The following is a 25,397-nucleotide window of genomic DNA, read 5'->3' on the forward strand; positions in this document are numbered from 1 at the left end:
TATTAAATTGTACTATTTTGATCCCTATAGCACTTTTATTTTTCTGTATATGGGGATGTGAGGGTCATTTTTAGCGCTGTGATTTGTAGTTGTTATCGGTACCATTTTTTTTTTTGCTTTTTAGATATTTTTTATGGTATTTGAAGTGACCAAAAATGTGCTAATCTGATTAGTGCACTATTACAACTTTTGGGACCCCACTTCTGATTTTGCCCATGGCCATGTTAAGCCTAAAACCGGCCCTGGATCCAATCCTCCTGCACTATGCAAGCAAGAGTGTGTGTGTGTATAGATATATATATATATATATATATATATATATATATATATATATACACATACATAAACACACACACACATGCATGCGCGGAGTGAGTTTGTGCTTTAGGGTGCACACCCTAATGCAATAGGCTGCGCACGCCTATGCTTGGAACTACGTATGCAGAATCCTGGACACGGACCCTAGCTGGAGGCACCTACTCACGCTTGGAACTATATATATATATATATATATATATATATATATATATATATATATACACACACACAAATCAAAAAATATGTTGCAGTCTCTTGTAATACCTTTTTAATTGGACTAACAGAATTTTGTAGAGACAAGCTTTCAGGATTCCTCCCTTTATCAAGTCCAATAGTCAAGGACTAATGATCAAAGGACTTTATAAATTATCAGGGAGGAATCGCAAAAGTTTGTCTCTACAAAATTCTGTTAGTCCAATAAAAAAGGTATTACAATCTGCATCACTGGACTAATATGGCTACTCACATTTACTATACAGATATACACATACCTGAAGATGGTTTAGAACCCTGTGATGTCACACATGCTTGTGATGATGTCACCGTAAGCTGTACAAGGAGGTGCGCGCCGGCTGCAGTCTCTTCAGTGTGTTTTGCATTCACAACCTGTGGTGCAAAGTGTTTGTTAGAGAGTTTCTATTTGCGATAGAGAATTCAAGATTTTGACCGTTCCTTGTCTGAAGAGAGAACCACAAGGTAAGTCTCAGCCTCTTCTATTCATACATACACAGGGCTTTTTGTTTGACAGGTTTTTTTTTTTTATTGTTGTTGCTTTTTTTTTAGCAAAAAAAAAAACCAAGAAATTAATTTCCAAAAGAAATAACAAAAATGATATTCCTCATAGCATTGTGACAATACTTGGCTTAGGCATTAAACATAATAAAACGCACAGATAGTATCATAACCAGAGCTTTTTCTTGCAAAACTGCTAAAATGCTATTATGCCCAAAAAAGCCCCCAAGAAAAAGAGTCCTAATTGATGAAGTTCTAAAAGATATAAGTCTATGAGAAAGATTTGGTGGTGTAGTAAAAGAATGACAGAAAGATTAGGGCAGAAATATAATATTATATAACAGAATTCTGTGTGTACTAACAATAGAAATACTCTGGGTACTCCGAAAGGGAAAACATTTTTCAAATCAACTAGTGGCAGAAAGTCATATAGGGTACGGATAGATCCCAATGAGGTGGGGTAGGTTCATTATTAGTAAATGTATATAGCAGGATAGCCCAATTGTATCTACAGTATGAAGTTCACATGGCCCAGTGATCATACAGCCAAGTCCTTATAATCCACCATTACTGGGACAGATTCAGGGTTATCAGATATTACTATGACCGGAGAGGTTTAGGTTTATCAGATATTACTAGGACCGGACAGGTTCAGGGTTATCAGATATTACTATGACCGGAGAGGTTCAGGTTTATCAGATATTACTAGGACCTGACAGGTCCAGGGTTATCAGATATTACAAGGGCCGGACAGGTTTAGGGTTATCAGATATTACTAGAACCGGACAGGTTCAGGGTTATCAGATATTACTAGGACCGGACAGGTTCAGGGTTATCAGATATTACTAGGACCGGACAGAATCAGGGTTGTCAGATATTACTAGGACCGGACAGGTTCAGGGTTATCAGATATTACTAGGACCACACAGGTTCAGGGTTATCAGATATTACTAGGACCGGACAGGTTCAGGGTTTTCAGATATTACTAGGACCGGACAGGTTCAGGGTTATCAGATATTACTAGGACTGGACAGGTTCAGGGTTATCAGATATTACTAGGACCGGACAGGTTTAGGGTTATCAGATATTACTAGGACCGGACAGGTTTAGGGTTATCAGATATTACTAGGACCGGACAGGTTCAGGGTTATCAGATATTACTAGGACCGGACAGGTTCAGGGTTATCAGATATTACTAGGACCGGACAGGTTCAGGGTTATCAGATATTACTAGGACCGGACAGGTTCAGGGTTATCAGATATTACTAGGACCGGACAGGTTCAGGGTTATCAGACATTGGTAACCTCAGGGAAGACGTCTCCATATAAAACACTTAAAGAGAAGCGTCTTCTTCTGAGGCTGCCATGGTCTTAGTGTTATCTTGTGGTTCTGTGCTGGACATTTCTGCTCTGTATGAAGGATCTATTGTATAATGACAGGAATGATGACATGTTGTCTAATGTGTTCACTTATCTCTCTCTCTCTAGTGTTTTCAGGCTCTGACCTGTGACCATGGCCTCTCCACAAGACCCATTGCTGAAGGAGGAGGAAGAAGCAATGGAGGACCATAGTGATATGGATGTAGAAAATGGCGATATCCCTGAGAGGCAGAACCTGCCATCTCTAAGCGTGATGTCCACCGCACGTTCCATCATCACCGTAGTGATCCTCGCCTTTGTTAATTTGCTCATCTATGCAAATCGCTCCAGCGTGGCGGGGGTGCTGCCTTATATACAGAAAGCATATGACACCAATGCTAGTCTGTCCGGCTTATTGAATACATTGTTCATTGGAAGCTACGTGCTGGTCGCACCAATTGCCGGATATTTGGGCGACCACTGTAATAAGAAATATACTGTTTGCGCAGGAGTCTTCGTTTGGCTGAGCATGACACTTACCCTGTCATTCATCCCTGACGGGTACTTCCTGCTCTTCCTGCTGACGAGTGGACTGGTTGGAGCCGGAGAGGCGACTTTCTGCACCATCGCCCCCTCCATCATTGCAGACCTTTTTACAAGTGACCAGCGGACCCGCATGCTGAACGTGTTTTACTCCGTCATACCTGTAGGCTGCGGACTAGGATACATCATCGGGCCCAAAGTGACTGATGCAGCAAGGGGCGATTGGCACTGGGCATTTCGGGTCACCCCTGGCCTGGGCCTCATAGCTGTGGCTTTGATGATTTTGGTCACAAAGGAGCTTCCAAGAACGACTACAAATGGGAAGAAGAACAACAAATCCCAGAAGTTTGCCAAATGGGTGACAGATCTAAAAAAACTATTTAAAAATCGAAGCTTCATGTTAACCACCATGGGATCGACGGCTGTATCCTTCATAGTGGGAGCCATAGGTGTATGGGGTCCGTCATACCTGACCCATGCACGAACACTCCTACAAGAGAAGGACCCTTGCCGTGCTGAACCGTGTGACTATCACGACATTCTAATATTTGGTGTGGTTACAGTCGTTTCCGGCATTCTGGGAGTTGTAGCAGGGACGGAGATAAGTAAAAGATATCGCAAATCCAACCCACGGGCGGACCCGCTTGTGTGTGGATGCGCGATGATGCTCTCCGCCCCTTTTCTTCTGTTGGCATTGACTTTTGGCAACATCAGCCTCGTTGCCACCAACATCTTCATCTTCATCGGAGAGACGCTTCTGTCAGTAAATTTCACCCTCATATCTGACATTATACTTAAAGTAGTAACTCCGTGGAGGAGATCTTCAGCCCTGGCCGTGCAGATGACAATCTATCACCTCCTAGGTGACGCCGGCAGCCCGTACCTCATCGGCCTGATATCTGACACCTACGAACGAGGATATGCCAAATCCCCTCTTCTGAAATACCGCAGCCTGGAGTATGCCCTCATGACCTGCACCATAATGGCAGTCATCGGAGGGGCCTTCTTCATGGCCACGGCCCTATATATAGAGAGGGACGAAAAAGAAGCAGAGATGGAATCAGAACCTCCGTCATCCTCCTCCTCCTCACTGCTTCCTGCCGATGAGGACCGCGTTTCAGACTGAGGAAAAGTCATTGCTTACCTTTATCTCGTTTACTTCATTAAAAAAAAAATTAAGGAAAAAATAACTGCATTTGTTCTATGTTCCACTTTACCCCTTATTCTCTACCCAGGGGCAGACACAGACAGCACAGGGCCCTTGTGCAAAGAATGTGCCTGTGCCCGCGCCCCCCCCACCAAAACATCAATTGTTCAGCACCCCCCCTCCATGTGTCACTTACTCAGGTGGACCCCCATATGTCACTTGCTGTATAAGTTTCTAATTATTTATTAAGGCCTCCCATATGCCGCAGCTCATTCAAGCCCCCCACATTAGGTAGCATAGTTTCCCTACATTAGGTAGCAGTTTCCCCACATTAGGTAGCATAGTTTCCCCACATAAGGTAGCATAGTTTCCCCACATTAGGTAGCATAGATTCCCTACATTAGGTAGCAGTTTCCCCACATTAGGTAGCATAGTTTCCCCACATTAGGTAGCACAGATTCCCCACATCAGGTAACATAGTTTCCCCACATTAGGTAGCATAGCTTCCCCACATTAGGTAGCATACTTTCCCCACATTAGGTAGCATAGTTTCCCCACATTAGGTAGCACAGATTCCCCACATTAGGTAGCATAGATTCCTCACATTAGGTAGCCATAGCCCCCCCAAACACACAGACAGACACACACAGAGACACACTTACCTGCCCTGCACAGCGCTTCTCCTCTCCGGCAGCGGCCTGACGAGTGACGTCACTGACGTCCTCCTGAGCGGGTCTGCAGAAGTACGTCACTTGTGCGACGTCCCTCGTCAGACCCCGGTCGGCCGGAGGCAGACTCACTGTCTAAAGTGCCCGCTGCGCTATTATACCCCGCAGCTGCTTTAGAACAGTGAGCCGCAGCGGCGCCAACCCTACCATGAACCTACTGGGCACAAAAAAAAAAGGGGGCAGCAAAATGCCGCCCCTGAAAAGTGTAACCTGGGACTTATGGTCCCACCGGGTCCCATGGTAGGGCCGACCAGAGGCGGCTCTAGACTTTGTGAGGCCTTAGGCGAAACTTGAACATGAGGCCCTGCTTTATTTTCTGCTGAAATTACATGGTAGTCCGGCTGTGAGATGGTTATACTGTGACCTCACTGTGTGTATTATCCCTGTAATGTGACATCACTGTGTATTAACTCTGTACTGTGCCATCACTGTGTATGATCCCTGTACTGTGACGTCACTGTGTATTATCTCTGTACTGTGCCATCACTCTGTGTATTATCCCTGTACTGTGACATCACTGTGTGTATTATCCCTGTACTGTGACATCACTGTGTATTATCCATGTACTGTGACATCACTGTGTGTATTATCCCTGTACTGTGACATCACTGTGTATTATCTCTATACTGTGCCATCACTCTGTGTATTATCCCTGTAATGTGACATCACTGTGTATTAACTCTGTACTGTGCCATCACTGTGTATTATCCCTGTACTGTGACGTCACTGTGTATTATCTCTGTACTGTGCCATCACTCTGTGTATTATCCCTGTACTGTGACATCACTGTGTGTATTATCCCTGTACTGTGACATCCCTGTGTACTATGCCTGTACTGTGACATCACTGTGTATTATCCCTGTACTGTGACATCACTGTGTATATTATCCCTGTACTGTGACATCACTGTGTGTATTATCCCTGTACTGTGACATCACTGTGTATATTATCCCTGTACTGTGACATCACTGTGTGTATTATCCCTGTACTGTGACCTCACTGTGTGTATTATCCCTGTACTGTGACATCACTGTGTGTATTATCTCTGTACTGTGACATGACTGTGTGTATTATCCCTGTACTGTGACATCGCTGTGTGTATTATCCCTGTACTGTGACATCACTGTGTGTATTATCCCTGTACTGTGACATCACTGTGTATATTATCTCTGAACTTTAACATCACTGTGTGTTATCTCTATACTGCAACATCACTGTTGATACTTACACTGCACTGTGACATCACTGTATATATTAAGCCTGTATACCCTAATGCCACTGTACATATTTACCTTGTACTGCGAGTGACAATACAGGGTAAATATGCACAGTGACATCCCAGTTCAGAGTTAATATAAACAGTAATGTCTCTGTACAGGGACAATAAACAGTTTTGCCACTACAGGGTTAATAAACGCAGTGTTGTCACAGTAGAGGGTAACTATACAGTGATGTCATTGTACCGGGAAAATATACACAGTGAAGTCAGCATTCAAGAATAATAAACTGTGATGTCACTACAGGGTTGCTATACACAGTGACATCAAATTACAGGATGAAGCACAGTGATGTCACAGTTTATTATGAAGCACAGTGATGTCACAGTTTATTATGAAGCACAGTGATGTCACAGTTTATTATGAAGCACAGTGATGTCACAGTTTATTATGAAGCACAGTGATGTCACAGTTTATTATGAAGCACAGTGATGTCACAGTTTATTATGAAGCACAGTGATGTCACAGTTAATTATGAAGCACAGTGATGTCACAGTTTATTATGAAGCACAGTGATGTCACAGTTTATTATGAAGCACAGTGATGTCACAGTTTATTATGAAGCACAGTGATGTCACAGTTTATTATGAAGCACAGTAATGTCACAGAGACTGCAGAATGTACAACTGTACGTATGATGAAGATGGCGGGATGCTATCGAAACGTCACACATACATGGGGGAATAAAACACTTTGTTTTTGCACCTTATCTGGGAGTGCCGCTGGATCTTTAGTTTTGTAGATAGATAGAAAGATGATATATAGATAGATAGATAATAGATATGAGATAGATAGATAGATATGAGATAGATAGATGTAGGGGGGGCCGTGGCCCCCTCTGGCCCCCCTAACCCCCCCCAGAGACGCCACTGGCTGCAGGGGTGGTTGAACGCAGCGTCCATCCGGGTGCTGTCAAACTTGCTGTGGTCGGGGAGTATGCGGTGGTATGTGGCCTAATGCTCGCCTCTGGGGCCGGACCTGGAGAGGGCAGTGGGCCCCCACTCATGCTGGGCCCCTGTGCAGCTGAACCAGCTGCACAGGCGATATGTCCGCCCCTGGGTGACCGGCGCCGGAGGTGGTCTTACCATCGGCGATCACCGGCGGGCTGTAGTTGACGGCGATGAAGCTCACTGGTGCGGCGATCCTAAGGAAGCCGGTGAGTACGGATGCCCCCCAAAAACCATTTCAGCAAGAGTCAGTCTCCAAAATCCCATGGTCACTCCTTCCCTTCTGAGCCCTCTACTGCACCTGCCGAACACTTCACATACACATGTGAGGTATTTCCTTACTTGAGAGAAATTGGGATACAAATTTTGGGGTCTTTTTCTCCTATTACCCCTTGTAAAAAAAAAAATGAAAAACTGGGTCTACAAGAAAATGCGAGTGTAAAAAATGATTTTGAACTTTCTCTTTCACTTTGCTGCTATTCCTGTGAAACACCTAAAGGGTTAACAAACTTTCTGAATGTCATTTTTAATACTTTGAAAGTTGCAGTTTCTATAATGGGGTCATTTATGGGGTATTTCTAACTGAACTGGTCCCTGAAAAATTTCAATTTTGAAAATTTCATGAAAAATTTGAAAATTGCTGCTGAACTTTGAAGCCCTCTGATGTCTTCCAGAAGTAAAAACTTGTCAATTTTATGATGCAAATATAAAGTAGACATATTGTGTATGTGAATCAATATATATAATTAATTTAGAATGTCTATTTTCCTTACAAGCAGAGAGCTTCAAAGTTAGAAAAATGCAAAATTTTCTATTTTTTCATAAAGTTTTGGAATTTTTCACCAAGAAATGATGCAAGTATAAACGAAAATTTACCACTAACATAAAGTAGAATATGTCACGCAAAAAATATTCTTGGAATCAGAATGAAAAGTAAAAGCATATCAGAGTTATTAATGCTTAAAGTGACAGTGGTCAGATGTGCAAAAAAAACTCTCTGGTCCTTAAGGTGAAAATTGGCTTGGTCCTTAATGGGTTAAAGGGATATTCCCATTTTTTAAGAAGGGTCTGGAGCCATCACAGCTCTGTGCAGACAATTACTCGGGAACAATGCAAATAATAAAAAGTATTTACAGTCATTCAACTTTTTGTTGGATATTGACTTACCTTAAAGTATATACCTGTGGTATAACTATGGTCACTTTATAGTTTTAACTATTAATATTTACCATTTAAGTGGCTACAATCCTCATTAATCAGACAGCTATTCATTACTAAACACATGTAGGATCAGCTTAGTGTGCATATGTTTTCTATGGGGAAAGAGGAATAAGATGCTGACAGACAACTCTGACTGTGGCATATGTCCTGTAAGAACAAAGGATCAGGCATGCTGATCCTTCTTTTCCCCAACATTTTTCATCAGTGGAAAGAAAGTGGAACCCCCTCTAGACTTAAGAAGGTCACTGGATCTTGCTGACATTTATATTGCATAGGCAGCTTTTAGGACTAAAAAACTGACATATCAGATTGACTATTGACATGCTATACACAATCTAATTTTCCTGTCCCTTAACACACACAAATAAACATTAGGTTCACTTCAATCCCCACCCTATATATTGAAAAGTTGTCTGGTTTTGTCTGTCTTTTTTCAAGGCTAGGAGAAGCAGTTGTGACACGACAGGATCTGCCTGACAGCAGGGTGGGACCCAACGAGTCAACTGTGGGCAGGTTGTGCTGTAGAGTTCCCCAGCCTTGTCACACATACGATGGGTTCCCAAAGATGGCCTCTGTCACCAATATTGTCTAAAGCAGGTCTACTGTGATGTGCAGTGTACTGGGAAATTGTGAGGTATACAAGAAAGATAGACAACTCACAGTTCCATTAGGCACAGACTGCTTCACTGTTTCTAAACCTCTCCACAATTTTCAGCTGCAGAGTGTAGACTGACAACTGTACCCTCTTTAGTCACTATTACTTGATTAGGAAGGACCAAAAGCCCAGAAGTCCTGGATTGTAACTAGACTCTTATATCTTCAGATTTACCCTTGCTGGCTAGTAGTCTACATGTCAAGGGAACCAAGGTACTTAGTCTAAGGGTACTTTCACACGAGCAGATCCACAGCGTCCTTTACGCTGCGGATCCGCCGCTGAAGGACCATCTGTATTCTGCCTTCACATGTGCCTGCTCATAGCGGCAATACACCGCTGCATTAAGACACACTGAAAGGTTGTGCAAGTCGCGGCGCGCATGAAGGTGTACTCGCGCACATCGCGGCCGCTCCCCTTGCTCAATGAGCTAGGTGAGAGCTGCTGCGATGTGCGAGTATACTGCGCATGCAAGTGGCGACTCCTACATCGCACTGTGTCTGCTCGTAGTGGCGTATTGCCGCTCCGAGCAGGCACATGTAAAGGCAGCATACAGAGGTCCTTCAGCGGCGGATCCGCAGCAAAATCCGCTCGTCTGAACGTACCCAAAATCCTGAAGAATACTTCTTCCCGGGTGCTGGCAGTTTTTTTTAACTATGATTTCTCCGACATTTCAGTGTAAATCGTAGTGTCTCGGCATTCTGTTGCTTCTATCTGTTTCATGCTGCCTATGGTTTGTGCTGCATGAAACAGGTGACAGGTTCCCTTTAAAGGGTAGCTTCCACCATCACTTTTTTTTTCTTTTTTCTGTCCCTGAATATTACCCATCTATCCCTAACCCCCTCCCTGCCTTTAATTTTATTTTTTTTTTACATATTAAAAATGCCTTTTTGTCTGCCTGGTAGTGTGCTCACTACCAGGCAGACTTCCCCAGCAGGCACCACGTCACTGATGCCTGCTGGGGCCGACACTTCCGCCCCTAGTTCACCTATACAGGGTGCCTCCAGCTGTTTCCCCACTGCAACTCCCAGCTTGCCCTGACATCTATTGGCTGTCAGGGCATGCTGGCAGTTGTAGTGGGGAAACAACTGGAGGCACCCTGTATAGGTGAACACCGGATCTGTGATCGCCGCACATACCCCTCCCCGCCGTGCAGCCCACAACCCCCCCCCCCCCCGCCCCGTCGCGCCACTCAACCCACTCCCTGGCAGAAGAACAGTCACAGAAGCCCACAACCCCAACCGGCAAAAGAACAGTGACAGCAGCCCGCAGCCCGCAACCCAACTCCCCCTCGTTGTAGTGGGGAAACTGGAGGCATACTGTATAGGTGAACACGCAACACCCCCCCCCCCCCCCCCCCCCGGCATAATGCTTTACCTTGTCCCCGGGAGCCTGCGCGCATCCATTTCCTTCAAAGCGCTCGCTTTATTGTGGGTGTGGCTTGTCACATGGTGGGTTTTTTGTTTTCAAATGTTTCAAGTATATTGTCCCCGCTGTAAGGGCCTTACAGTGAAGACAATACAGAGGAAGTGGATTAACACAACAGCCAATAAAGTTTTTGTTCGTTCAGCATAGATAACCATTTTAATTCAGACCTACATAATACAGACCCCAGAATCACCACCTACCATAATACAGACCCCAGAATCACCACCCACCATAATACAGACCCCAGAATCACCAACCACCATAATACAGACCCCAGAATCACCACCCACCATAATACAGACCCCAGAATCACCACCCACCATAATACAGACCCCAGAATCACCACCCACCATAATACAGATCCCAGAATCAATCCCCACCATGATACAGACCCCAGAATCACCACCCACCATAATACAGACCCCAGAATCACCACCCACCATAATACAGACCCCAGAATCACCACCCACCATAATACAGACCCCAGAATCCCCACTCACCATAATACAGACCCCAGAATCAGTCCCCACCATAATACAGACCCCAAAATCAGTCCCCACCATAATACAGACCCCAGAATCAGTCCCCACCATAATAAATACCCCAAAATCAGCCCCCACCATAATACAGACCCTAGAATCACCACCCACCATAATACAGACCCCAGAATCACCACCCACCATAATACAGACCCCAGAATCAAAACCCACAATACCACAGACCCCAGAATCAGACCCCTCCATAATACAGACCCCAGAATCAGTCCCCACTATAATAAATACCTCAAAATCAGCCCCCACCATCATTCAGACCCTAGAATCACCACCCACCATAATACAGACCCCAGAATCAGTCCCCACCATAATACAGACCCCAGAATCACAACCCACAATAACACAGACCCCAGAATCAGACCCCTCCATAATACAGACCCAAGAATCAGACCCCTCCATAATACAGACCCCAGAATCAGACCCAACCATAATACAGACCCCAGAATCACCACCCACCATAATACAGATCCCAGAATCAATCCCCACCATGATACAGACCCCAAAATCAGCCCCGACCATCATACAGACCCTAGAATCACCACCCACCATAATACAGACCCCCAAATCAGTCCCCACCATAACACAGACCCCCAGAATCAGATCCCACCATAATACAGACCCCAGAATCACCACTCACCATAATACAGATCCCAGAATCAATCCCCACCATGATACAGACCCCAAAATCAGCCCCCACCATCATACAGACCCTAGAATCGCCACCCACCATAATACAGACCCCAGAATCAGTCCTCACCATAATACAGACCCCAGAATCACAACCCTCTATAACACAGACCCCAGAATCAGACCCCTCCATAATACAGACCCAAGAATCAGACCCTTCCATAATACAGACCCCAGAATCACCACCCACCATAATACAGATCCCATAATCAATCCCCACCATGATACAGACCCCAGAATCAGTCCCCACCATAATACAGACCCCCGAATTAGACTCCACCATAATACAGACCCCAGAATCAGACCCCACCATAATACAGACCCCACCATAAAACAGACCCTAGAATTAGACTCCAGCAATAATAATAACCCCAGAATCACCACCCACCATAATACAGACCCCAGAATCACCACCCAACATAAAACGGACCCCAAAATTTTACTCCACCATAATACAGACCCCAGAATCACCACCCACTATAAAACAAACTCCAGAATTAGAATCCACCATAATACAGACCCAAGAATCAGTCCCCACCATATACAGACCCCAGAATCACCACCCACCATAATACAGACCCCAGAATCACCACCTACCATAATACAGACCCCAGAATCACTCTGCATAACACAGACTCCAGAATCACCGCCCTACATAATACAGACCCCAGAATGACCCCCATGTATATTACGGACCCCAGAATAAACCCGCTGCCTAATCTGTAGATGACGCACTTATTTATTAATTTTTTTTGGGGGGGGGGGGAATCTGTGGATGATGCACTGTTATGGGGGGATTTGTAGATGACACACTGTTATAGAGGATCTGTAGATGACACACTTCTGGGGGATTTGTCAAATGACACACTGTTTTGGGGGATCTGTAAATGACACAGTTATGGGGATCTGTAGATGACACACTGTTAGGGTACGTTCACACGCGCCGATTTTCGCAGCGTATTTAGCTGCGGATCCGCTGGTGAAGGCCCCGCTCTATGCTGGCTTTAAATTTGCCTGCTGGTAGCGGCGTTACGCCGCGACGAGCGGACACACTGCAGAAATGTGCGCGGCGTATTTCGCGGCCGCTCTCCCTGCTCTGAGCTAGGCAGAGAGCTCCCGCGATGTGCAAGTATACTGCGACTCACACATCACAGTGTGCCTGCTGGTAGCGGCGTATTGCCGCTACCAGCAGGCACATGTAAAGCCAGCATAGAGTGGGCCTTCACCAGCGGATCCACAGCGTAAAATCCGTTGAAAATCTGTGTGTGTTAACGTACCCTAATGGGGAATCTGTAGATGACACACTTATGGGGGATATGTAGATGACACACTTATGGGGTTTCTGTAGATGACACACTGTTATGGGGTTTCTGTAGATGACACATTGTTATGGAGGATTTGTAGATCGCACACTGTTATGGGGATCTATATATGAAATGTTGTTATGGGGGATCTTTAGATGATACACATATGGGGGATTTGTGAATGACACACTGTTGTGGAGGGGATCTATAGGCTGACAGAGATGAGAGCCCGTATCTGGGACAGGAGAGCTGTTGTCAGAGCCAGGAGCTGAGCTAAGTGTATTCCACAGAAAAATACAGGAGACTTACTGATCTTTAGCAGTGACCCCTGACCTGCCCTCCTCCAGCCACCTCAAGGCCAGCCGGTACAGAGAACAGAGCGATCCCACTCCCCCCTCCAAGCTGCTGACAAACAGCAGAGCACGGCAGCTGAATGAGGCAAGGCGAGGAAAGGAGAGAGAACTCTACCTGAAGATGTTCCCCGTCTGCACAGCATTAACTAACCGGGCAGGGGGAGAGGGTGGGGGGTGATGGCGAGGCAGATCATCCGACATCTCCGTCCGCATCTTCTAGCACTGCTGGTAATGGGCGTGCTGCATGCAGACACATCTAACCCAGCCAGTGCTGTTTTATAGTGACGGCGTCCCAGGACTGGCCCCAGAAAGTTAGTAACCGTGCCTAACACTCCCTTGCATGCCACTCAAATGCACCGAGCCCTGCTATAGAATATAAAATACGAATTCCATTGCTTCTTGCATAGGCATTTACAGTGCATTCAGAATGTTTTCACACCCTTTAACATTTTACATTTTGTTACTTGTGCTAAAATATGATATCTAGCTTATCCTGATCAATCTGCACTCAATATCCCATAATGACAAAGTGGAAACAGAATGCTAGAAATCTTTGCTAATTTATTGAAAAAGAAAAACTAAAATATTGTAAAAAAATTGCATTGACACGTTTTCAGACCCTTTACTCAGTACAGTAACCCCCCGACCTACGATGGCCCCGACATATGATAAAATCGACATACGATGGCCTCTCAGAGGCCATCGCATGTCGATGTCAGCATCGACATACAATGCTTTTGTATGTCGGGGCCATCGCATTAACTGCTATCCGACAGCGCAAAATGCTTAAGCTGCTGTCGGATAGCAGTGTAATGTGCCCCAGCAGATTCACTTACCTATCCCCGCTGCTCCGGGTCCACTTCGCGATCCTCCGGTGTCTTGCGCATCTTCTCCAGGGTCCGGGCCTTGCTTTCCGGCATCGTTATTACGTCACTATGCACGCCGCGCCGGCGCAGCAGCGTAATAACGTCACCTGAAAGCGAGGCCCGGACCCTGCAGAAGATGCGCAAGACACCGGAGGATCGCGAAGAAGACACCGGAGCAGCGGGACAGCATCGGGAGCCCCTGGAACAGCAGCGGGAGCGGTGAGGACCTGGTGAGTACAGCTTCCTATACTTTACATTGCACGGATCCCTCAACATACGATGGATTCGACAAACGATGGGTCGTTTGGAACGAATTACCATCGTATGTTGAGGGACCACTGTATATAGTTGAAGCACATTTGGCAGAGATTACAGCCTTCAGTCTTCTTGTGTATAATACCACAAGGTTTGATTACCCGGATTTGGGGATTTTGTCCTGTATTGTTTTGGTTGTGTGCTTAGCTTTCTTTTATCTTGTTGGGAGGTGAACCTTTAGCTTAGTTTAAATTTCAGAGTGCTCTCAATTAGGTTTTCATTAGAAAAATCTGTGTACTTTGCTTTATTCTGTTACCCTAATTTATGACCTCTTATGTCACCTCTTCCTTCTTTAATTTAATGTTGTTTGATGTATATAATTTATATAATTAATGTATATGTATAGTACTTCCAGGACCTTAGGTCACATGACTTAAGCCTACTGTTAGGTTAAGCTTAAGGACCTTCCAGGTCACGAGAGTGGGTCACATGATGTACCACAATGCTTTGTGAAAGGACAGTTGGTGGGAACCAATTAGCTTTGAGCCTGCCCCCTTGCCATATAAGGGTGCTGTTTCCCAATCATCGCTCTCTTGGGTTCTGGACTATCAGAGAGAGAGGAGTTCCGTGTATACCTGCAAGACAAATCTAGGCCTGAAGCCTGCTAACTTCAGCCAAATACAAAACCGTGAGTTCATCTAAACTCAATCCTAAATCTATGTGACTACAGAACCTAAAACCAAACCCTAAATTCAGCGGAACAGCGTACCTCAAGCCTCAGAGCTTATTTCCCTACAAGATCCCAACCAACTGTGAGGAACCTAAATTTGGTTCTCTGTATAGACTGTTATTTATACCAGTTTATTATACCTCCGGTTGTGAACAATCCTTTATTCCTCCCTATCGTTCCTGGGACGGGTGGCGGTAGGATATATATATATATATATATATATATATATATACCCGCACCCTGGCGTCACGACAGTTAAAGGTTAATCCAATACCCTTTCATTACGTCACAGCTACACCCTACCTACCCTACATCCCCACAAGCTCACCACAGATGGTTTTGGGCAGGCGATGAGAAGTGCCTCATTTCCTCCTAACATGATGCTTAGGATCCTTAACCCCTTAAGGACCCAGCCATTTTACACATTAGGACCCGGCCATTTTTTGAACATCTGACCACTGTCACTTTAAACATTAACAACTCTGGGATGCTTTGAGTTATCCTTCTGATTCTGAGATTGTTTTTTCGTGACATATTCTACTTTAACATAGTGGTAAAATTTTGTGGTAACTTGCATCCTTTCTTGATGAAAAATCCCCAAATTTGATGAAAAATGTGAAAATTTAGCATTTTTCTAACTTTGAAGCTCTCTGCTTGTAAGGAAAATAAAACATTTTTATTCACATTTCCAATATGTCTACTTTATGTTTGAATCATAAAATTGATGTGTTTTTACTTTTGGAAGACACCAGAGGGCTTCAAAGTTCAGCAGCCATTTTCCAATTTTTTACAAAATTTTCAAACTCACTATTTTTCAGGGACAAGTTCAGGTTTGAAGTAGATTTGAAGGGTCTTCATATTAGAAATACCCCACAAATGACCCCATTATAAAAACTGCATCCCCCAAAGTATTCAAAATGACATTCAGTCAGCATTTTAAAGCTTTAGGTGCTTCAAAGGAATAGCAGCAAAGTGAAGGAGAAAATTCACAATCTTCATTTTTTACACTCGCATGTTCTTGTAAACCCAATTTTTGAATTTTTACAAGGGGTAAAAGGAGAAAAAGTATACTTATATTTGTAGCCCAATTTCTCTCGAGTAAGGACATACCTCAAATGTCTATGTAAATTATTCGGCGGGTACAGTAGAGGGCTCAGAAGCGAAGGAGCGACAAGGGGATTTTGGAGAGTACGTTTTTCTCAAATGGTTTTTGGGGGACATGTTGCATTTAGGAAGCCCCTATGGTGCCAGAACAGCAAAAAAAAACACATGGCATACCATTTTGGAAACTAGACCCCTTGAGGAACGTAACAAGGAATTAAGTGAGCCTTAATACCCCACAGGTGTTTCCCCCCCAAATTTCACATATTTGCAAGGGTTAATAGCAGAAAATACCCCCCAAAATTTGTAACCCCATCTCTTCTGAGTATGGAGGTACCCCATAAGTTGACCTGAAGTGCACTACAGGCGAACTACAATGCTCAGAAGAGAAGTAGTCATATTTGGCTTTTTGAGAGCCATTTTTGCTCAGGGGGCATGTCGCATTTAGAAAGCCCCTATGGTGCCGGGACAGCAAAAAAAAAACACATGGCATACCATTTTGGAAACTAGACCCCTTGGGGAATGTAACAAGGAATAAAGTGAGCCTTAATACCCCACAGGGGTTTCACGACTTTTGCATATGTAAAAAAAAAAATTTCCACTAAAATGTATGTTTCCCCCCAAATTTCACATTTTTGCAAGGATTAATAGCAGAAAATACCCCTCAAAATTTGTAACCCCATCTCTTCTGAGTATGGAGGTACCCCATAAGTTGACCTGAAGTGCATTACGGGCGAACTACAATGCTCAGAAGAGAAGGAGTCATATTTGGCTTTTTGAGAGCAAATTTTGCTCGGGGGGCATGTCGCATTTAGGAAGCCCCTATGGTGCCAGGACAGCAAAAAAAAAAAAAACACATGGCATACCATTTTGGAAACGAGACCCCTTGAGGAACGTAACAAGGAATAAAGTGAGCCTAAATACCCCACAGGGGTTTCACGACTTTTGCATATGTAAAAAAAAAATAGTTTTTCAACTAAAATGTGGGTTTCCCCCCAAATTTCACATTTTTGCAAGGGTTAATAGCAGAAAAGACCCCCCAAAATTTGTAACCCCATCTCTTCTGAGTATGGAAGTACCCCATAAGTGAACCTGAAGTGTACTACAGGGGTGCTACAATGCTCAGAAGAGAAGGAGTCACATTTGCAAACTTTGCTGAAATCGGGGGACATGTCGCATTTAGGAAGCCCCTATGGTGCCAGGACAGCAAAAAAAAAAAAACATGGCATACCGTTTTGTAAACTAGACCCCTTGAGGAACGTAACAAGGGGTAAAGGAAGCCTTAAAGGACAACTGTAGTGGTCAAAAATCCCTGCCCAAATGTTCCCCAAACAAAAGTTATACAATTCAGTCAATTAGTCCTATTTACCTATATGCAGCCGTTTCTGAGATATTAGAGTTGCCAGCATAGCCCAGTATTCCTGCGTCCGTCCCCTATTCATTACATTGCAGCCGCCATCTTGGGGACGGAGATCTCTTCCTCCCAGCAGTGTTTGTGCTCCCCCTAGCCTCTGTCAGCTCCTCCCTGCTTATGCATATGCATGAGCGGGTGCTTTCTGAGGCAGCCATAGGCTCATCCTCAGAAACGCCCCTATCTGTAAGATTGAAGCAGGGGGAGAATGAGGACGTCCACAGCTCCTCCCCCCTCCCCTGCTCTGTCTACATAGGACCTCACTTATCACCGGGAGGATTCAAGTTTTCATGGGGGAAAACACAGAGCAAACCACAGAGCAGGGAGGGGAGGACGTGTGTGTGAAGGATACATATTACACTGCACGGGCTGGTGGTGTATACAGGGAATAAATATCATACTGGAGATGATTCTGTGTGTGAGGGGGGGACTACTGAATGACACATGCTGGGAGTTGTAGTCCCTGTTATGTGTGTGTGTATGCCAGTGTTTCCCAACCAGGGAATGCTGGGAGTAGTAGTTTTGCAACATCTGGAGGCACCCTGGTTGGGAAACACTGGTGTATGAACTACAACTCCCAGGAGACTACAGAGATACAATAGAGGTGTTGGTGAACTACAACTCCCAGGAGACTCCTGATACTATAGAGGTGTTGGTGAACTACAACACCCAGGAGTCTCCTGATACAGTAGAGGTGTTGGTGAACTACAACTCCTTTATACACTCAAACAGCAGAAAGCTGTCACGGCATGCTGGGATTTGTAGTCTTACAACAGCTGGAGTCACCTCTGCAACTCCAAGCATGCACATACAGCAGAAAGCTGACAGTACATGCTGGGATTTGTAGTTTTGCAACAGCTGGAGGCACCACTGGAATTCCCAGGATGCCCGAACAGCATATAAAATAACTGGGCATGCTTGGAGTTGCAGTTGTGAAAAAGATGGAGGGACCCCTATCAGGACAGTTTTATAGACAAACAATTATGTTTTTACCATTTTTACTTTCACTCTCCAGAGCCCACACTACAGTGAGCACGGAGGCAGCTGCTTCATCACTGGACAGGAGCAGCATGGGGAGGGGGAGATGAGCAGAAGGGGAGGGTGTATGCATAGGGGAGGGAGATGTGGGCGTTACAATATAATAATTTGCTCAGGGGGATAGAATAGGGGGAGGGCAGCAGCTTACAGGAAGTAAGCACAAGGCATGATGGGAGATGTAGTTTTATTTTCACTTCTCCTCAGTAATTCATGTGCTGATAACGGGAGAACGACTGGGCCAATTTTGATGGGGGAGACATCGTTGGAAAGGTCTTTCAAAGACCTATTAAATGAGGTAAAAAAAAGTTTTTTTGCCCAGCACTGCAGATGTCCTTTAATACCCCACAGTGGTTTCACGACTTTTGCATATGTAAAAAAAAAAAAAATTTCACAAAAATGTGAGTTTTCCCCAAAATTTTACATTTTTACAAGGGTTAATAGCAGAAAATACCCCTCACAATTTGTAAATACATTTCTTTGGAGTAAGGACATACCTTATTTTTTGATGATAATGGCTCGACGGATGCACAGCAGGTCTTGCTGGAGTGGGAGGGCAGTCAGGGGCCTTGAGCTTCATATGGAGCCAGGATGTGGGACCCCCCCTCAAGGAGCGTTAATGGGGAGCACTGAGCCCTAAAATAGGGGAACACTATGGGGGACAACGGGCCGTAACTGGGGTATACAGGAGGGGTACAGAGGCCCGTAATATGGGGTACAGTGGGCCAGAAAATTATAATAAAAAAGGATATAATCCCAGAATGATGACCCAGAGCATAGCCAAAACTAAAAGCTAAAAACATAAATGATGCCCGCCCCAAACCCTATGCTCTGAATCATCATTCTGGGAATGTGATGTGTGTAGCTGTCCCTGACCTGTTGCCTCAAATGCGCACACCGCTCAGGGGGAGAGAGAGTGCTGTGCAGTTGAGGCAACATAAAAAAGTCCCTGATGATAGTGACTCATTGACCTATGACCCGTTTTTGAAAAAAACACCCCAGAGGTCTTATCATGTTTTTTTTTTTTTAGGTTTTTGGGCAATTTAGAGATTTACGGGGTTAAAAATTAGGAATGTACTCTGGACTTGGTACATTGGTCAAATTATGGAAAATTTACATAAAAAGGGAAAATTTAGGGCTCTGTGGAAGTGTGATTCTCCCTGAAGCAGTTTATGCAGAGGCCCGGATTATCTGGGCAAGTGTCACATTGATATGTGGTGTCCTTCCGAATCCCCTTCCTGAAACACACTCTGCATTTTTTCTGGGTTCGTCCCTTCTTTCCAGTGGGGGGGGGGGATCACACCTGGAAAGTGTTGGCCTGGGACGATCCTGGCGCCTATAACTCCAGACCCTTGGGAAGTCCGGCCTGATCTTTCCCGGTCAGCAAAGATCAGGAACCTTACGACTTCTTCTGGAGGAATGTCCCTGTGTTGCCAGCGTACTGGGATAGTACAAAAGCGTTGTACATGGCAACCTGTACCATGTAGACCGCAACTTTTTTGTACCATGCCCGTGTTTTCCGCATGGCGTTATATGGCTTGAGGACTTGATCTGAGAGATCAACTCCCCCCATATACCGATTGTAGTCCACAATACAATTGGGTTTGAGGACCGGTCCAACGGTACCTTGCACAGGGACAGGGGTGCTGCCGTTCCCATGAATAGTGGTGAGTATAAGGACATCCCTCTTATCCTTATACCTGACCAACAACAGGTTATCATGGGCAAGGGCACGGGACTCACCCTTGGGGATAGGCGTCTGGACCAAATTTAGAGGGAGGCCTCTCTGGTTCCTCCGCACGGTCCCACAAGTGGACGTGGATCTTGCAGAAAGGGATTTGAACAGAGGGATGCTGGTATAAAAGTTATCCACGTACACGTGGAAACCCTTAGCCAGCAATCGGTGCATAAGGTCCCAAACGATTTTCCCGCTAACACCCAGAGTGGGGGGACATTCAGGGGGTTCAATACGGGAATCTCGTCCCTCATATACTCTAAACTTGCAAGTGTACCCGGAGGTACTCTCGCAAAGTTTGTAGAGTTTCACGCCATACGGTGCCTGCTTCAAGGGAATATACTGGTGGAAGATGAGTCTCCCCTTAAAACTGATGAGAGACGGGGGGGGGGGGGGGGGGGGGCAGGGAAGTGTGTAGTGTGTGGTGCTTGCTGTAAACTTACAGAAAAAAAAAAAAGCTGCGGCCCCCCCAAAAAAATATGTGTGACACTCGCAGCACCCTGAATCCCTAATAGGGCCCGGGTCACATGCATTAGGTGACAGCGGACCCTTGGGGACCTATTAGGGGGTTTCCTTTTTTTTATTTTTTTTTACTGTTTTTTCACTTTTACTTTCGTTTTGATTCCCTACCTGTCCCTGGAAAAAGCTCACCCTGATCTAATGGGGTCCTCTTCTTCCTGAGGGTCTCCGATGCTCCGAGGGGGATCCCGATCCTTATCTTCCCGCTCCGCCCGCTGACTGAACTCAGTAAGTGCGCAGAGCGGGGAGAAGGAGCCGTTAATCCCTCCTCTGCCGCACTGCTATTGGTTGGACGATCGCGGCCAATAGCAGCGTTGCTGGGGAGGTGACAGTACTGTCACCTCTCCCCAGCAACGGCAGGTGATAGGCGGAGTATCGTACACCGCCGATCACCATTTATTACCGGGTCATCGGGTCACAAATGACCCGAATGACCGGAATCGAATGACCGGGTCCCGGGACCCCCCCTCGGCATTTGCACGGCATGCCTGCTGAATGATTTCAGCAGGGATGCTGTTCCAATCTCCGCCCGGCGAGCGGCGGAGACCGGAATGGCTCAGGACATATGCATACGTCCTGGGTCCTTAAGTACCAGGGTCCCAAAACGTATGCATAAAGGGGTACTCCGGTGAAAAACTTTTTTTTTTTTTTTTTTTTAAATCAACTGGTGCCAGAAAGTTTGTAAATTACTTCTATTAAAAAATCTTAATCCTTCCTGTACTTATTAGCTGCTGAATACTACAGTGAAAACTCTTTTCCGTTTGAAACACAGAGCTGTCTGCTGACATCATGAGAACAGTGCTCTTTGCTGACATCTCTGTCCATTTTAGGAACTGTCAAGAGTAAAAGGAAATCCTCATAGCAAACATATGCTGTTCTGGACAGTTCCTAAAATGGACAGAGATTTCAGCAGAGAGCACTGTGCTCATGATGTCAGCAGACAGCTCTGTGTTTCAGAAAGAAAAGAATTTCCGCTGTAGTATTCAGCAGCTAATAAGTACGGGAAGGATTAAGATTTTTTTTAATAGAAGTAATTTACAAATCTGTTTAACTTTCTAGCACCAGTTGATTAAAAAAAAAAAAAGTTTTTCACCGGAGTACCCCTTTAATATGCTTTTCTACAAACTCCTGGTTGGCTTTCCTTTCACTTTTACTGAGGAGAGGCTTCTTTCTTTCCACTCTGCAATAAAGCACATATTTGGGGAGTTCTGCAGTTCTATAGTGTCTCACAGTAGCACAATGATGGAATGGCATGCAGACACAGGAATATTTTAATGACATAATAATCAAGTTCAAAACTCCTCCCCCAGTCAAATGTATATATGGGAGATAACCCCTAATGACTGTGAAGGCAAAGTTGCCCATAGCAACCAATCAGCTTGCTTCTTTCATTTTTCAGAGGCCTCGTTAACAATGTAAGGAGCGATCTGATTGGTTGCCATGAACAACTTTGCTTCTTCACAGGTTTTGATAAATCTCCCCCTATGAGTTTTTTTATGTCCTTGGTGTGTGATAGGTGTTATCCTCCCAGTCATATTAATAGCTCACTTTTTTAAGGTCGCCTTAGTGCCATTCTGTGGAGTGTTCTGCATCTCCTGAAGTCAACATGGGGAGACATACTTCATTCCCCCATACTACCTCTGGGCGGCATTCTGCAGTGCACACTGTTCTTCAGTGACGCAACAAGCTTTCCCTATGAATCCTTGGTTTTTTAAGTTAGCCTTCTCCTATATTAGTGATGTACCTCCTTATATCTTTCTATGTTGTGAGATTACCATAATACTGTGAACTGGTATTTCCTGTGACTTTTTTTCTTTGCCTACAAATTCCATAATAAAATTTACCTCCCTTCCACACATCAGCCACCCGACCCATTGAAACATAAATGAGCTGCATTTATTCAAATGACCTGTGGTTTTCAATCAGGGTGCCTACAGCTGTTGCATTAGTTGCAGATTGATCCCTCCACCCATTTAAGCAGTCAGTCTCTCTGTCATCAGCTGACTAGTGAGTCAGGTGTCGGCCGCATTGCAACCTGGGAAAAATCTGAGACAACAAATATTGGGGTGAAAATCACAGAAGAATTTTGAGAAAACCGTCACACACAGATATAGACACTATATAATGAACTACACCAACTTTACAGCCCCTGTAGCATAGTCAAATAAAATTACTGGAATACCCCTTTAAATCTACTCCATCTTCAGATGCTTCTCCTGGAAAGACATATTTCTCAAAATAAAAGGCACATAAACTAATCATGGACTAGTGAAATAGTTCATGAAGAGAATCATCTTAAGAGCAAGGAGAAGCCTCAGCCTTCACATTTAAAGTGATTAGGGCCTTTAAGATGGAGGAACCAGTGAAGGTGCTTAAGGGTACTCCCGTGGAAAACTTTTTTTTAAACAGATTTGTAAATTACTTCTATTAAAAAATCTTAATCCTTCCAGTACTACACTATACTACAGAGGAAATGCTTTTATTTTTGGATTTCTCTTCTGTTATGACCACAGTGCTCTCTGCTGACTTCTGCTGTCCATTTTAGGAACTGTCCAGAGCAGGAGGAAATCCCCATAGCAAACATATGCTGCTGTGGACAGTTCCTAAAATGGACAGCAGAGGTCAGCAGAGAGCACTGTGGTCGTGACAGAAGAGAAATCCAAAAAGAAAAAGATTTCCTCTGTAGTATACAGCCCATAAAATGTACTGGAAGGATTAAGATTTTTTAATAGAAGTAATTTAAAAATCTGTGCAAAAATAAGATACAGTCTATCTGGCACTACATACAATTAATATAGCAGGATTGATTGTCTTGCAGCCTGCAATGTTCTAATGGGAGTGGTGCAATTCAGGTGGTGCTCTATCCTATATGGCACAAATCGCTTCCATACAATGTTTCCAAGAGAAAAGTAAGGATGACACTCACCAAGCTTCTGCTGTATAAACGTTGCTTTTATTCGTGATACTGTACAAGGTGCATGGTGCAGCTAGATCTGCACCGGGCGGTGACGCCGGGACCTCTCCCCAGGATGGTGCAAGAGCTGTTTCGTAGCTTGGAGCTACTTCATCAGGCCACGCCTCCTGGCCACGTCAGTGCCGGTTATACACCTGTCATACCTGACGTCACCAGGTAGGTGTGTTACACAAGAAAAGTGCTAGTGACTTTAAAATGTTTAAAAGCATACCAAAATGCAATTACTTCTAATCTTATCTTCTGCATATTACATCATAAGAATACTCCCAAATCTAGCTTATCATTCAAGCCAAGACTACCTTGCGCATTCATGCGAAGGATCCATTTAGCTTCAGTGCGGAGCAGGATTTTCTTCCTGTCCGTCGCTGGTTTGAATAGAATGCGCTGAATACCAAAGAACTTCATTGCTGCCGGATTTCCTTTATGTGTTTCATTAAAGTGCTGCATGACCCTGGGGGAGCCCTTTCCTGATTTTAAGGAATATATATATGCTCCCTAAAACATGTGCGCATGGGTCGAGTGGTACTTCCCACATAAAATCCACCACATTCACATGTCAATGCCTAAATCACAAAATCTGTGCGGCAGAAGATGAAGTCTTTAATTTGTATAAAATGCCCTCCGATGTTATAACTTTTACCTTATATTAAATTACTGCACCAATAGCAACCTTTACATTTAAAGTTTCCTGTCGGGGTCGTGCTATTCAACCATTCAGATTTCTCTGTGTTGAATCGACTACGGGTTATGATGTCCCCTATATTTGGGACGTGCTTGAATGCTATAAGAGGCTTCTTTTGAGTGAATTGACCTAAAATAGGATCCTTTTGTACTAGGTACCAGTTCTTTTGTATGGCTCTTTTTATTTGATCTGCCATGGGGCTAAATTGAAACGCAAAGCAAAAATGCTGGCTGCTGCTATCCCTTTGGTTGATATCTGTGTTTGTGTTCTTATTTTTACTAGCTGAATTCCCTAGCATACTGGATCTATTTGCTCTGTTGGCTTTATTATAAGCTTTTTCAAGGACCTGTTGCGTGTAACCACGATCCAGTAGACGTTCAAATAGATCACTAGCCTGAACTTCAAAGCTTTCCTGCAAACTATTAATCCTTTTTAATCTAAGAAATTAGCCGTAGCTGTCATGGTGTAGCAGGGAATTGCCTGCCGTTGGCTTCCTGTAGCCCTCCGTATGCAGCACTCCATCCCGCACCACGACCTTTACATCTGGGAATTCAAGTTCCTCTGGGCTAGTCTTGTATGTACACTTTAGATTCATATCATTAGTGAGGTTGATATAATTCACAAACTCTGTGAGTTCCGCTTCTGATCCTGCCCAAACGACTAAAACGTCATCAACAAACCTGACGTAATTTTTAATGTATCTCAAAAACCTATTCTCTACAGAAAAAATACATTTTTGTTCCAATGCAGCTACATAAATATTAGCTAGGGAGCAAGCTACAGGCGTACCCATAGCTACACCGCTCTTTTGGCTGTACCATATATCATTAAATTGAAAA

At 44.4% G+C, this 25,397-nt stretch overlaps 2 protein-coding genes across 3 annotated transcripts in view; one reads left to right on the top strand and one right to left on the bottom strand.

The window, feature by feature from the left end:
* Positions 1 to 25,397, bottom strand: part of NR2E3 (nuclear receptor subfamily 2 group E member 3) — a 96,414-nt gene that overhangs the window by 47,284 nt on the left and 23,733 nt on the right. The window contains exons 1-2 of one of the 2 annotated variants that reach the window (XM_056572800.1): positions 17,572 to 17,897; positions 810 to 924 (exon numbers count right to left, since the gene is read on the bottom strand). The gene's annotated coding sequence lies outside the window, so the exon portion shown is untranslated. Of the gene's footprint in view, positions 1 to 809; positions 925 to 17,571; positions 17,898 to 25,397 lie in introns of those variants that run through there. The other variant, XM_056572799.1, reaches the window with a different exon arrangement.
* On the top strand, positions 876 to 4,130 carry LOC130368721 (protein spinster homolog 1-like). Its single transcript, XM_056572798.1, has 2 exons — positions 876 to 1,014; positions 2,539 to 4,130. Exon 2 carries the CDS (start codon positions 2,564 to 2,566, stop codon positions 4,076 to 4,078), a length of 1,515 nt encoding a protein of 504 aa, XP_056428773.1. The 5' UTR covers positions 876 to 1,014; positions 2,539 to 2,563; the 3' UTR covers positions 4,079 to 4,130.

Source organism: Hyla sarda, chromosome 4 (assembly GCF_029499605.1).
Source record: "Hyla sarda isolate aHylSar1 chromosome 4, aHylSar1.hap1, whole genome shotgun sequence".
Lineage (NCBI taxonomy): Eukaryota > Metazoa > Chordata > Amphibia > Anura > Hylidae > Hyla > Hyla sarda.